At 39.7% G+C, this 15,303-nt stretch overlaps 1 protein-coding gene across 1 annotated transcript in view; it reads left to right on the top strand.

Annotated features, from left to right (window-relative positions):
* Positions 1–15,303, top strand: part of LOC101846046 (reelin) — a 93,912-nt gene that overhangs the window by 27,163 nt on the left and 51,446 nt on the right. Inside the window, exons 15-26 of the mRNA XM_013083040.2 lie at positions 1,053–1,288; positions 1,809–1,937; positions 4,045–4,151; positions 4,729–4,792; positions 5,774–6,007; positions 7,022–7,183; positions 8,189–8,431; positions 8,604–8,784; positions 9,601–9,719; positions 10,551–10,688; positions 11,872–12,055; positions 12,768–12,973. Coding sequence (XP_012938494.2) covers positions 1,053–1,288; positions 1,809–1,937; positions 4,045–4,151; positions 4,729–4,792; positions 5,774–6,007; positions 7,022–7,183; positions 8,189–8,431; positions 8,604–8,784; positions 9,601–9,719; positions 10,551–10,688; positions 11,872–12,055; positions 12,768–12,973 — 2,003 coding nt within the window. The remainder of the gene's footprint in view (positions 1–1,052; positions 1,289–1,808; positions 1,938–4,044; positions 4,152–4,728; positions 4,793–5,773; positions 6,008–7,021; positions 7,184–8,188; positions 8,432–8,603; positions 8,785–9,600; positions 9,720–10,550; positions 10,689–11,871; positions 12,056–12,767; positions 12,974–15,303) is intronic.

Genomic DNA, 15,303 nt, shown 5'->3' with positions numbered 1-15,303 from the left:
TGCTTTATATTATTTCATACTTCTTAACTGTAAAAACTTCACCAATAAGCGTTTTGTATCTATTTCAATCAGGCTTGAATCCGAGAAACAACTCATTTTGTCAGCACCCTTCACATATATGTATATGGACAGATGTGTGTGGAACGGAGGATGTGTGAGAGAGAGCATGTGTATGGATGTGTGTGTGTGGGGGGGGGGGGGGGGGGGGGGGGTGAAACACCAAACCAATGTGCCAGCATCTGGACAATTTAAGTTTTGTCTATCTTATCTATCTTATCTTATCTTGTCTTATCTCTTGCGTGCTACAAACTGATTAGTTTCTTAGCTTTTCACAGAATGCCTGTTGTTTTCATTGTTTGTCTTTTCTTTGTCAACATATAGTTTCAAACGGGTTTATGGATACTGTTTAGCTCCGTTCTTTAAGAATAAAAGCCAAAGAATGTGGAATCACAACAGTCACCTATAGCCTGCTCATAAAAATGTTTCTTTTAAAGTATTACATTTTTTGCTGGTGGACCCTGGTCAGGCAAACTGTCAGTTCAACTTGAATGTAATGGTAGCACAAATCAATATAATGAAGATAGCACATCAGTTGTATGTCACTCTAGGTTTTATAGAAGGACCCATTTGACTCAGCCTGATATTATCCCATCTAATATCCTGTCCAGCCTAAAAATGTGTCGCTTGAGAAAGTATAGCAATAAGTCATCAAAATAGAATTAGAATTGTGGCAAATTTTCAGTCTTTCAACTTTATTTTTTACGTTCTTGTTCTAAGAAATGTTCTCGTACTCTGTTACTCTTTGCTTCTATTCTTACACTTGCTTTAAGATTGTTTTTGCTTATCCCCCCCCATCCCATATTTCTTCTTTCTGATTTTTTATATTTTAAATTACTTTTATGCTGTTGTTGTTGTTTTCTGACTAAATTAACATGGAGTTGTTTTTGTCCCATATGTTAATAACCTCCTTTTTAAAAATACCAACAGATAATGTTTTCGAACTCAATCAACATTTTCTCCATAGGCCAAAAAACTTTTTTTTATACCCACAGACAAGCCAGCTGGTGACTATCCCCCTTTTTAATGCCACCAATAAGGTCAATAGTCACGGAACCGTAAGTCTTTGCCTGCTACAGAAGTCCTCGGGCGGGCTGGGCCAGGATGTGTGGGCAGTGGACGACCTTCAGCTGCTTCCCCTCCTCCCAAAAACATCCACAGAAGATAGCGATAAAGTTCTGCAAGCTTCTCTCAACCTGGCTTGTGGTGTGGAGGGAGATCGTGATACCAGGTAGAACAGAAATTTCCAGTCTTATTTCTTCTTCTTTTTCCTTATTTTCTTTTGATAAAGTTTTTAAAGAGCCAATGTTAAGCTCAAGTAATTATGTAATTGTAAAAGTTTTAAGCCCACTTCAGCTCAACTAAGATCTGTCAGATCAACCCAGGTTGAGAGGAATACAATGTCACAGGAGAAAGACAGATTTTTTATAAGAATTCTCCCCACTCCAAATTGAACTCAAGTCTTCTAAGTGTGAGAGCAAAGTGCCTCTGCGCAACACCACAGAAAATGGTTTGGTTCACCGATTGAAGATTGTTGAACTGATTCAGCCCGCAGATTTTATTTTCAAGTTTTTGAAGGGTTATGCTTGTGAATTACGGACTTCATTTTTAAAAAAAAGTTATGTTACTTGTTGAATTTCAAACTAAATATATGACAAATGATTTGTAAAATAACTTTGTGCTACAATCATCAGAACTCTTTTTTTCCATAGCATATCCACATTTTATTTGATCCTTTTCTTCGTCTCCAGTGTCAAGTTTGAGTACAGTACAGACCATGGAATGACCTGGAATGAGTTTTACACCTCATGCCTTCCTTCCCTTTGCAATGGGCATCATCAACCTCTGACCTCTTCTTTCTCATCTAAGGATTTGGAGGGGTGAGGGCTGCTTATAAGAACATAATTCTAGTACAGCCTGAAGCTTTAATTATGGTGGGAATAAGCAGGATTCAGCTATTTTGGTGGTCTGGGAATTTTAAATAGAGTACAAATGGGCTCTTATGTTCATGTAGTATGTATAGACACCTGTTGAATTGCTTTGTTGTTTTTTTAAATTATTATTTACTTTCTGAACAACAAAAATTAAAACACTGGGGGAACACTGTTGCAGTTGGAATGAGTGCATTGACTATATTGTAATAGTTAACCTTATTTTACCAACATTTCAAAAGCAGAGGGCCTCAAAGTTCATCTATTTTGAACTCTGTATGAGTTTATATGCAGGTCCATAATGTCAGGTTTTATCCATCGCACCCATCGAAGTGTGTGGCGTCAGTAGCCTAGTTGTTAGGCCACCAGACCCGTAATCGTGAGGTTTCGGGTTCAGGGGTTCAATCCGCAGACCCAACTTTGTGTCCTTGGGATAGGCATTTAACACGAATTTTCCTCACTTCGCCCAAGTGGGAATGGATACCTGGCCGTTGAAAGTGAAAGATCTTGTCAGTATGTTAGTGTTTTAGCGCCTATAAATGGCTGCTTGCACTGTACGCTTCCCTGGGAGTTGAGGTTGTTTCAGAATGCTCTCAGGTCTGCTGGGGTAACAGTATAGATTGTGAAAGGCATAGAGCTTGCTGTTGAGCAGGGGTTTGCACTATACAAATGCTATCTATTATTATTATCAAAGAGTCTACATAACAAGAGGGGCCACTTCTCTCTTTGAGCCAATTAAAAAAGTGTCCTCAAAATTCGGTGGCGCCCTCTTCGCAAAAGCGCACCTTTTGCGAACAGAGTTATCCTACTTGAGTTTAAAAAATCAAAGTGAAACTAGCAAGTTTTTGAACGAATTTCGGAAGAACGCTCTTTTTAAATGGTTACGCTGACAAAAATCCTCTTCCGGAGGAAAGGATGATTGTTTTCTTCGTTTAATTTAACTTTGGAATGAAAGGCTAGAGGTCATTAAAATTTTAAAATCCTAAAACTCCGCGCTGAACGAACCCGAACTGCTGATGAACAGCAGTCGATCTGCGCATGCAAGGAGGTGCTATTCCTATTCTTCTTCTGGAAAAACGAAAGAGAGCTTCAAAACAGACTGCAGCGCCATCTGAAGCAAAGAGCGAACTTCCTGCGGACACTTTTTTGGCTGAGTGGCCCATCTTGTTATGTACTACCTTTGTTATTATCCAAGACCATGCACTCTGACTTAAATTCTGGTTCAACATGGAGCGCACCATGTGGCACTATTTGGAACCAAATGAAGGGGAAGAAGGGAAATGTTGTGCACTCACTCGCCTATAGCAAAGAGTCTACATAACAAGAGGGTCCACTCCTCTCTTTGAGCCAATTAAAAAAGAGTCCTCAAAATTCGGTGGCGCCCTCTTCGCCAATGTGCACCCTTTGCGAACAGAGTTACCCTACTTGTGTAAAAAAAATCAAAGTGAAACTAACAAGTTTTTGAATAAGTAAGAATTCAAATTTCGGAAGAACGCTTTCTTAAAATGGTTACGCTGACAAAAAACCTCTTCCGGATGAAGAGACGACTGATTTCTTCATTTAATTTGACTTTAGAATGAGAGGCGAGAGGTCATTAAAATAAAAAAAACCTAAAACTCCGAACTGAATGAACCCAAACAGCTGATGAACAGCAGTCGATCTGCACACGCAATGAGGTGCTATTCCTATTCTTCTTCTGGAGAAAGGAAAGAGAGCTTCAAAACAGACTGCAGCGCCATCTGAAGCAAAGAGTGGACTTCCGGCGGACTCTTTTTTGGCTGAGTGGACCATCTTGTTATTTACTATCTTTGCCTATAGCGAGACTGGTATCTTGCCTTTCAATTGCACTCCCTTAGAGTGCACTAGCTCAGCTAAGCTTTTATAGAGAGCAAAGAGTAGCAGCCATGACTGTGCCTGTTCTAGGGTATTATGATTGAGTCTATGATCACACCTTCCTAAGATTTTTTTAATGTATATTTTATTTTTTTTTCATTAACACTTTCAAATTTAAGTACGCGAACAAATACGTCCTAAGATAGACTGTATTTCTTCACAGCTGGAGCCGTTTAACTCTTCCCATCCCGTACGTGGCCCAGTCCCCGCATGTGAGGTTCAGGGTTGTGCAGTACGGGAAAAGTTCTACTCCCTGGGCTGTGGATGATGGTGAGATTTTTGTCCTGACTGCCTGCGAGATAAACGTAAGGTTTTGTCCACTGAACTTACTGACATGTGATTTCCTACCTGAGATTTACAGATCCAGTGTGAGACATTGATTAGTGAGGTGCTTTCCCTTTGAATTTAAGGTTTATGAAATCTTATAGAAGTTTTTGTCAATTTTTATCTTTTTATTAAGTTGATGAACAATGCACATTCTGTTTGTTTGTTCTGCCCCCGGGATAGTGCCACTGACTGTAGTGTCTTTAGGCCATTCCCAAAGGGGGGACATTTCTCGTTCAAGCACAGTAGAATTGTAAATGGGCTGATTCATGTCACGCTCCTACTTCTTTTGTATGTTTGTCACTCTCTTGTGACCTGCTATTTCCGGGGTGCCTTGATAGTCGAAGCAGACCTTGTGCCGTTGAAGCTAGAGAGGTGAGCAGAGTAAGTCTGATTCCCTGGAAAGACTTCTCTGCTGACACCCACCCCTTGGCGCTCATATGACCTTATGCAGTTGCGAGCGCCGTAAAACCCTCTACTATTATAATAATATAATAAATGTTTGTCCGTTCTTCTCTTTCAGTGTTCATCGGATCATGTAAAGACCTTTGCAATGGACATGGATTTTGTACAGCAGAAGGCTGCAGGTAAGTGCATTATGGGTGCAGTCCACTAGTGGTGTTGCGAGGGCTCATTACAGATTTGCAACCTATGATTGCAGAGGATGTGTTAAAAAAATGAGTGGATTGGTTTGCCAGCACCAGATTAAAAGTTCACTTAACCCTTTGAGCCCTGACCTCCTGAGGCTACCGTTCCCCTCTGCCTGAGCTTCTGAGCAATATGTTACTAACATTTATATGATCGTCAGAATCACATTCCATATCCCACTCAGGGTGGTCCTTGTCATTACCAGCAACTAATTCAGAAAGGTCTTCAAAATAATCAATAACGTCTTGTGTAATAAACACTGTTTTCTGAAAGCGTTTTGTCTCAGGCGGGCAGGGCTGGGGATGGGGTCTTGTTCACCGCTGATTGGTGGCTAGGCATACAAGCAGTTTTACGCACAACCAGTGTACAAGTAGCAAGGGCTCAAAGGGTTAAATACATTGTACTGCTGGCTATAAGCCCATGATGTACCACTGATTAAACGAGTTGAGCATATCCGGTGCTTGTGATCCTGCCATAAGTAGACAAGGAGTGGCTGCTCGGCATGCAAAGCAAAACGATTATGACATTTTGACGTCATCATGAATGAGCAAGCGAGCTGGCCAGGGAGCGCAGCCAAGATCACTTGGTTGAGATGTTGAAAGTTCATATTTATGCTCGTAAGTTGTAAGAGTCTTTCATTAAAATTGTGTCAAATTATGCAGGATATTATTATTGAGATGACTTAACACTGTACTTCTAACGTTAAAGGAATTATTTAAGCTTTTATTGTTTTTTTAACAGAGAATTTTATCTAAGTCTAGCAAATGATTTGAGACATTTCAAAGGGAAAACATGTTTCTCATGAATACTGCTTGTTTACCTTTTTTAGTTTTATATTATAATTCTGTTACTTCATCTATTTTGTTATTAATTTTCAAAAATTATGATGACATATGTGTTTTTCTCTCACTTCTTCACAGCTGTGATTTTGGCTACGAAGGAGAACGCTGTGAGAGCCCTGTCGTTCCTCCAGTCTCGTCTCTGCAGGAAAGCTTTGAAGATTCCTCCATCGTAAGCGCCTCTGTTGTCCTGGACGTGGCTGGGGGCTCTGTGGGCTATGACTGTGGCGTCTTGTCCTCTGGGAAGGCTTTGGTCTTCAGTGGCTCTGGCCCGCGCAGTCTTACAACAGCTGAGATGAACACCACATTAGCGTCGTGAGTTTCTGTTTCTTATGCTAGAGAGTTGCAATTCATCATCATCATCATTGCCTTTCTCACACCGGATCAGGATATAGGCCACGAACAAACACTTTCCACCTTTCCCTATCCTGGGCTAGTCACTTGATGTCACTCCATGTCTTCCCACTTTTCTGTACATCCATATCCATGACTCTTCTCCAGGTTCCACGTGGTCTTCCCCTTGATCTTTTACCCTGTGGGTTCCAATCTAACACTTTCTTTGTTATGCAGCTGCTTGACTTCTGAAAGTGTGTCCAATCCATCGCCAATGCCTTCTTCCCACCTCATCTCTGACTGGGCTCTGTCTCATTCTTCTGAATACTTCCTCTTGATCTTGGTGATCCTGTCTGTCCATCTGATCCTCAATAACTTCCTCAGACACTTGTTCAAGAAAACCTGGATTCTGTTTCTGCACTCGAGTTGCAATTAGAGCACATCATATTACGAGGTCAGGTGAGGCTTCATGAATTACAAATGCTGAAGTCGATGAAGAAGCCCCTCTCCCCCCAAGCTGCACACATCCACAAGTAAAAATGAAGCTTTAAAATGCTCAAAATGTGGCAAACACTTCTCTGCTAGAGTTTATGTCATTGGCCAAAGCTGAAGCTACAAATCATCTTAATCCTTATTTTCTTATGTTACTCTTTGAGAAATATTCTCCTCTGCAGATGCACAATTCATCATCAGACATTGACAGACAAACTATTGTTATAATTATCATTATTAATATTATCATTATCTGTATTATTATTATTTTTTAATTATTACTATTATTATTATTATCATTTTTGTTATTTTATAATTTTCTTTCCATTTTTTTCTGTTAGTAAGTTAGCTCCCATTTTTCTGTCTCTCAGCAATCAATTCCAGTAGGATCTTTATTGGTAGTCAGTATTGTGAATGCGCTATCTTTGAATTTTATAGTTCACAGAATTATAACTTAATATAATGACTTCTGTTTCTCTTCCCATGTACCTGTGGCCTGCACAGTGCGCTGCAGTTCACCATCAGAATTGGCACACAGTCTGTAGTGTCTTCATGCCCTCCTCCTGATGAACCCTGGGAAAGTGTCCTGCTCGAATCTTCCTGCAATGGAGGCGTACACTGGACACTGTTGCACGAGTTTCTCCCTGATGCCTTCCAACAGCCCACGTGAGTTTTGCCTCGGTTTTTATTTTGCATGGATAAAAGCTTTGTACTTTTATAGTGGTTTTGTTTCTTGTAATAAGTCCCCTCGCCCCTTCCATCTCCGTTTCCCTACAAAGTTTCGTATCCTACCGCTTGACATTGAAGCCATGTACTTTTATCCAGTTTGGTTTTTGACAACGGTTTGATGTATTAAAAGTAAAGTTTTTCCCGCCTCCGATCCGGACATTGGGGATTGCCTTGTTAGTGAGACAACTTCCTGGGCCTTCATCGGCCTATTGTGGTGGGGTGGCCAGTTCCTTTCTACGCCTCCTTTATTTCCCCAACTCGAAGTCAGGTAACCATTACTGTTGGGTGGGTAGGAGGGGGCGAAAAGGTCCGTGTCGAACCGAGGCTCGAACCCGGACTTTCCGCTTCGGAGACGAGCGCACTAACCACTTTGCCACCGCACCCTGTATTACTAATGGCTTTTTTTCTTTCATTTACATTTTTTTTTTTTTGTCTGTCATACTTGTTTCTTCCTGCACTAAGTGACTGTTATTATTTCTATGTGCTTTGTCTTTTACTAAAACAGAGGACTGTTGTGTTAATATAGTTTCTTTCACTGTTTTCGACTATTCAGTTGTTATGAAAATGCCCCACATGCATCAAAGACCGTATAATCACAAAACTGAAGTCTTTTTACATTGGACATCTGATTTGTCTTCAAAGCTCTTCTGCCGACATGCTCAACCACTTTCTCGTAACAGGTATAGTCCAGTCCATCTAGGAACAACAAGAATTTTGCTCTAAACTCATTTGTGGTTGGTGGGTGCTTTGATGTGGTTTGCTCTTTCTTTCCTGTCAGACATCTATTGTCCTTATCTCTTCTCCTTCTTTTGTGTGTATATAACACTCCAGTAACACTTTTAATGTTTGGTACTTATATGACCTGATTGTGTTGTAAGTGCTGTAAAACTCTTACTGAAAGTAAAAGCTTTAAACTTAAACCTGTCTTCACAACATCAACAGATCAGTGTCGCTGCCAGTGCCAGCGTCAGCTCAGGGCTCCATGTGTCAGTTCCGCTGGAGACAGCCCCAGCACTCGGGCCGGGGTCAGGATGTTTGGGCCATTGACGACATTGTCCTGACAGCAGACGCTAACTCCAATCTGCTCTCCGTGGAGATGATGGACATGCCCAACTTTGACAGTCGACTGACCTCCAACCATGGCAAGCTGGAAGATAGCTTTTGCAACAGGATGCGCAGTGTTGTGTGAGTGATTCGATTTTTATAAAATTATCTGTGAGATACCTGTTATGAAATCCTTATATATAAAGGTTTTCACTTTAATTATAGATTTTTGTTTGCCCTCCATGTCATATTGACATACCTGTCCAAAAGAATTCTGCCTAATTCAGGCTTGTGCCTTGTGTTGCCTTTCCAGATTTTCAGACCCAGAAAAAAACGATGAGGCCCGCTCTCTAAACTCGAAACCAATGCGTGTAGGTCCCGGGTACATGGCTCAGTTTGACCTTGTGATGGGCTGTGGAGCTCCTTTCTCCAAAAACACCGACAACGCCATCTACTTCCAGTACTCTGTTGACCATGGCATTTCCTGGCACCCTGTGAGTTCTCTATGTCTTCACTCTTTTACTGTTCAGCCTTTTTCTATTAAGTCTTTGTATACACTCATGCAAGTTTAACTAGCTCCCAGCATAGCTCAGCTGTTTACAGGCATAACAAAAACTTTCAAATCTCAACAAATTCGTCTCTCTGTTATCAAACTGTAATGTATACTGCTTTGATCATTCATTTCTACTCAGTTTTGTCCATAGTTTACATAAATAGGCTAAATAGTGGCAAAGTTATAGGAAAGTGTGTGATGCTGAAAGATTGGATGACAAAACTGGCTGCGTACAGAGGAGGGACAACATTCCATATATACTGAAGATAAAGTTTGGTGAGGAGCTCAATCTCCTTTTGAAGAGAGTATTTCAAAGTTAAGCTTTACTTGTACATTGAAATAAAATGCTACCTGGACTGTTAACTTGTCAACAGAAATTGAACTTTGAATTGAATGATCAGTTGTGGTGGATTGTTAAAAAGTGTTGATATATTTGTTTGTTTTTATTCCACTCTACATCTGACAGCCTTTGTTGAAAACTGTAAATTATTGCTAAGTGACTTTACTGATTGTGTGCATTTTTGTTTATGCATTAGATTCTTCATGTGTATTTATGAATTTGTATGCTCATTTGTGTACATATACCACTTTTTTTAAAGATTGGAAAGGCACCAAGGCTAGCAAAAATGCATATTTCATTTGTTAGTTTGCTATTAGTATTTGACCTTTGTCTTTTTTATGTTTGATGCTTCCAATTTTTGTGATTTCTGTGTATTTTTTCTATCTGTACACACAATGAATAATCCATCAATCTCAGGTGGAAGAGCCGTGCCTACCTCCTGACATTTGTGAGGAGTACCGTAGAGGCTCTGTCTATAACCCTTATGACTTTGAGGAGTGGAAGACTGTGACAGTGCTGCTGTCTCCGGATACGTGGTCAGTCAGTTGTTTTACCTGTTTCTAGAACCCTTATTTTATGTTTTACATATTTGTAGAACCCTTATTTTACGTTTTATGTGTTTGTATATTCCTTATTTTATGTTTTACGTTTTTGTATATTCCTTGTTTTATGTTTTACGTGTTTGTATATTCCTTATTTTATTACACTTTTGTATTGCATTTTTTATTTGGTCTTTTAATCGTGGGCTGAGCTGTTAAGGAGCTCATAGTAAGAGCCAGTTTTGTTGTCTCTTCCTTCTCCTCTATGGAAAGGCATATCACTGCTCCCACCCTCATCCCATTTTGAATTTTTTCAAAGATTGAATAAAAAAAATTGCAGGAAAATACTGGTACTGTCTACAGAATATTTATATATTTGACATGTTTCCTTAGAAATGCCTATTGCCCTTATCTCTCCTTCTTTTCATTGTATGTTACTCTCTAGTGACACTTCTGATTTTTGGCACTTATATGACCTATTTGTGTTGCAAGTGCCGTAAAACTCTTACTAAAACTAAACGTTTGTAAAGACTGCTTATGTAGAGCTGTAGGCCTACTTTTACCTTGTATTGATAATCACGTAGAGTCTTTCTCTCAGCCAGTGCTGATCTTCTTTGAGGGTGGTTGGCGGATGCTCTGGTGTGGTTTGCTCCTTCTTTCCTATCAAACATCTATCGTCCTTATCTCTTCTCCTTCTATTTTGTGTTTGTTACTCTCTTGTAACACCTCTAATCTTCGGCACTTATATGACCTTATTGTGTTGCAAGTGCTGTTAAACTCTTACTAAAACTAAAACTAACTGATCTTCTCTCGTTGTTCCCTCAACAGGAGTCCACAGACCAAGTTCCGGTGGGTCCAGCCAGAGTGGGGCAAGTCGGACGTGTGGGGCGTGTCCCGGGTCTACATAGGTCCTAGATGCCCAGCCCTCTGTAATGGTCAAGGCATTTGTCACAATGGAGTTTGTAGGTGAGAATGCTATTTTCTTTTTCAGATTAACTCTTTAAACCCCATCGGATGCTGGTAGCATCCAGCGGTAATAACACTGTGCGTCCGATACCAGTGACAATTGTTTAATTTCATTTAGTGCTAGTTTTTGCTTGTTTTTCAGAACTATTCCCGAACCAAGTTTATTAGTAATGACTTTGTTTCTGTCATTTAGAAGTTAGAGGCAAGCTTTTGGGGTTATAATGAGACATAGTGCGCCAGGTTTAGGTGACCGTAGGAAAAAACTCCAGGAAACGGTGGAAATAACTCAGGGTCTAAAGAGTTAAAGAGATACAGTAGAAATTGTGTAAGACAGCCACACATTGTAGAGGAGAAAAGTGGCTGCCCTAGTTAGGTTGACTTCTTATACAGTGTCATTATAATATTAAAACATCGCAAGGGGGAAATGGGGGGGTGGTCATTTCCTCAGGTGATTGTCTTATACAGGTGGCCATTAGGGCAGGTCATTCGACTGTATATATCTAGATTTTTAATTGAACACAATGTACTGTTTCTGTGTTGCTACTTGTATTTGTAAAGTGTTCAGAGCTGGTATTCTTTGATCAGGGTTGAGTGCTAGATAAATGTCATATTTTATCATTATTATTATTATTCTTAGACTAAAGTGTGTAGGGGGGGGGGGTTGAAAATAAGTTGAAAAGTAAAACAGGCAATTGTTAATTTTGGTTTCACTAGTGAAAATAATACTGATAATATAAATAAAAATAATGATAACAACACTTATAGAAGAAGAAGAGGAAGAAAAGAACAAATTTTCAAGCTCACTCCCCATCTTGCAAGGGCAAGTTGTGATGCTATGAATTCTAGATATATCAGATGAGCATAAGACGATAATGAATGTTCAGCCTTACTGGTTTCATAGGGAAGGGACGTGTTTATTTCATGTATTGTATGTCTTCTCTCTATTCGAGTATAAATATCGAATATCATGACACAATTCAATTTAAATAGATGTCATAACCGAAAAATGAAGGACAAGCACGGAGACTCTGAAGATTTCAGCCCTGACTCAATGTTTAAGCTGCACTACTCTCATATTTTTAAAATTACTGCTGTATTTTAAATTATTATCATTATTATTATTGTTATTGTTATTATAATTATTATTTGTCATCGTCATTACTTTTCTGTTTCCCTTTCTCAGGTGTAATAAAGGCTTCACAGGCGACACATGCACCCCTGAGCTCCAAATGGACTCTTCCATCCAAGCTGGCTTTGGGCTTCGGTATGATCCAACGACGGACTTTTCCATCAAAGGAGGGGAAGTGGTCCGCACCGGACAAGGTTGTGGACTTATTCTGTCAGGAGAAAACATGTATTTTGCAGGGGTAAGATTTAACTTAATGGACACCTTCTAATTTTATTCTGTTTAATACATATTCACCTTGCTCTCTGATATAGTTAACCAGAAACATTCCTGTTTTGTTTTCATCTTGTGCTGTTAGCATCATTGCTTTTGATTTGGCGTCGTTTCCAAAAAATGTAGATGCCTCAGTTAAATACAGTCAAAGCAGGCACTCATTTAAGTAGATGGTCCTCACGGCTGAGTCTCTGACCCTCCCTCATCATGACTTGCTCAGTTGCCAACCAGTATGTTAAAGAAAACAACATTTTGTACATTTTTGGGGGGTCTGCGAGTACTTAAGTACATTTTTGTGTCGTGAAATACATATTCTTTGTTTCGTAGTATTGCTTCTCACAGACTTGGCAGTGCTGAAAAAAAGTTATGAACTTTCGAAACAGGATTTGCAAATAAGGAGAACAAAGACCATAAGTCAATTGGAAAGGTCTTTACTGAACATTTCTGACATTTATGTTACAGATCTGCTTGAAATAATTAAACATTTTTGTTCATGCATAAAAGTGTGTTGGAAGAGGTGGGGGGGGGGGGGAGGGGCTATTTGGCCAATGCCTGCCATCTTGACCGGGGGGGGGTACTTTCTGTTTTTTGGTTTTGAAAAGTTGACAGCTACGGATTCACTTTGTATTAGCTCGTCAAACAAATGTTTTTCTCTCTCATTTTTTTCCTCCTTTGCTCAGGATGGCACCCGAGAACTAGTGACAAAGGATTTGCACACTACGTCGGCGGATTTCATCCAGTTTTATATCCGTATTGGCGGAGATGGCCCGGAGTGTCAGGGGTCTGAGACAAGGGAGGAGTCCGTGTTGCTGCAGTACTCGACCAATGGAGGAATCACCTGGAAGCTTCTGGAGGAACTTCACCATCTGGAGAACAGGAGACCAATGTAAGTCTGGTCGGTGTTGATTTGTGTGTGTAAGTATGTGTACGTCTAGTCCGTGTTGATGTGTGAATGAGTGAGTGGAGATGTGTAAGTGTGTGTGTAAGTATGTATGTGTGAGTGTGTGTGTGTAAGTATGTGTAAGTGTGTATGTGTGTGTGTGGTATATGTGTATGTGTGTGTAAGTGTGTGTGTTGTATATGTGTGTGTGGGTGTGGTGTATGTGTGTGTAAGTATGTGTAAGTATTTGTGTGTGGTGTATGTGTGTGTAAGTATGTGTAAGTGTGTGTGTGTGTGTGTGGTCTATGTGTGTGTAAGTATGTGTAAGTGTGTGTGTGTGGTGTATGTGTGTGTAAGTATGTGTAAGTGTGTGTGTGTGGTCTATGTGTGTGTAAGTATGTGTAAGTGTGTGTGTGTGGTCTATGTGTGTGTATGTGTAAGTGTGTGTGTGTGGTGTATGTGTGTGTGATGAGTGCGGTGTGTGTGTGTGTGTGTGGTGTGAGTGTGTGTGTGTGTGTGTGTGTATCTTTCTCTCTATGTGTGTGTGTGTTTGAGTGGATGTGTGTGTCCGCCGGGTTAAGATGGCGACAGAGTCGGTAATTTGTCTGTGGAGTCTATATCTGCAACCCCGAAAAGAGTGATTCTTGCCAGGTCACCACCTATTTTGTTTATGTTGATGTTCTTATGTGGCGTCGGTGGCCTAGTGGTTAGGCTCTTGGACTCGCAACCGTAGGGTCGTGGGTTCGAATCCCGTCAGGGGCCCGACGTTGTGTCCTTGGGAAAGGCACTTTACACGAATTTTCCCCACTTCACCCAGGTGTGAATGGGTACCCGGCTATAGACAGCGAAAGATCTTGTCAGTTTGTTAGTGTTTGAGTGCTTAATCAGCTGCTTGCACTGTCTGCTTCCCGGGAAGCTGAGAATGTTTCGGAGTGTTCTGTGGTCTGCTGGGATAATAATATAGTGTAAAGCGCACGCATAGAGCCTGCTGTTGAGCGGGGATATGCGCTATACAAATGCTACTTATTATTCCTAGTACCTACAAAAGTGTGTACTTAGGGGTGATTTCAGTCCTGTAAATTTTATTTACTTACCTGTTTAGGATTTGTTAAAAGGGCCTTATGACCTATTGAGATTTTTAACAAATGTTTTAGTACTGGCATAGGTGTGTCCTTTGAGCTGATTTCCGTCCTTCTGTAAAGTGTATCGACCTGTTCAGGATGTGATGAGCACTTAGTGACCTATGAGAATTTTAATCAATGATATTTTTCAATCCAGAGAATCTGATCAGTCTTCTCTTGTTTCTGTAGCCTAAGCTAGTACATCAAAGGCTAAAGACTATTTTTAAAAAGCCTGTTGTGTCTCTCTTTGTCTTTCCCTTATCTTACTGCCGTTCATATGTGTCACGATGTGGTGAAATCAGGCTCTCGTCAATGTTTGGTCATTTCACGTTATTGGTATCATCTTAAAGCTTGTTCTTTTGTTCTGCTTTGGATGAAAAAAATGTCCATTTATTTTGAATACTAGTCAAGAATGAAGAAGGTGGGGTCATCTGGTTTCAGAGGTAAAATTAGTGAGAAAATGACCGCCAAAGATTATTATTTCCTTAGCTGGAGAGTCCATGGAAACTGAAAATTTACTTTTTTGTGCCTTTAATCAACGTTTTTCTGCAAAATTCACACAGAAATGTGTTCTTAAATGGGTATGAAAGGTACTAGGCCAAAAAACAAAAAAATTCAATAAAAATTCCCAAACCTGCGGAAAAATGCCAGTCTCTTCACTTTGATTATAATTTGACGAGCGCCTGATTACATCGTGTTTCTTCACATGTGTGTGTATGTAATTATTGAACGGCTGAGAAAGTTGTTCCTTATGTGGTTGAACTGGTTTTCTTGTGCATATGAAATGTTTTTCTTGTATGTGTGAGGTTTAATCTGAGTAATCATGCCATCAATGTAAAGTGTTCAGAGCTAATAATTTGTATAGGATAGAGTGCTTTATAAATCGTCTGAAAGCTGTTTAAAATGTACTTAACCTAGAAAGCTAAATTTTTCAGGAGAGTGAAAAAGCTGTTTCATTTTTTTTATACAATTGTACCTATTTTATGTATTTTTTCTTGCTTTTTTTTCATCTCTTGGAATTTGAATTTTGACAAAATAATTCTTGAGCACATGCATTAAATAGTGTAGATTCAGAAACTGCTATAAAAAAATTGTTCAAATTTTTGGGCTCAGTACACCTGCACAGTTGACAAAGAAAAGGTTACCTAAATTCTTTTACTATTATTGTTATAATTGTTTATATTATTATCATGTCATTATCATATTCATTATCAT

This window comes from Aplysia californica, unplaced genomic scaffold (genome assembly GCF_000002075.1).
Source record: "Aplysia californica isolate F4 #8 unplaced genomic scaffold, AplCal3.0 scaffold00010, whole genome shotgun sequence".
Classification (NCBI taxonomy): domain Eukaryota; kingdom Metazoa; phylum Mollusca; class Gastropoda; order Aplysiida; family Aplysiidae; genus Aplysia; species Aplysia californica.
This window is presented reverse-complemented; position numbering and strand designations above follow the sequence as displayed.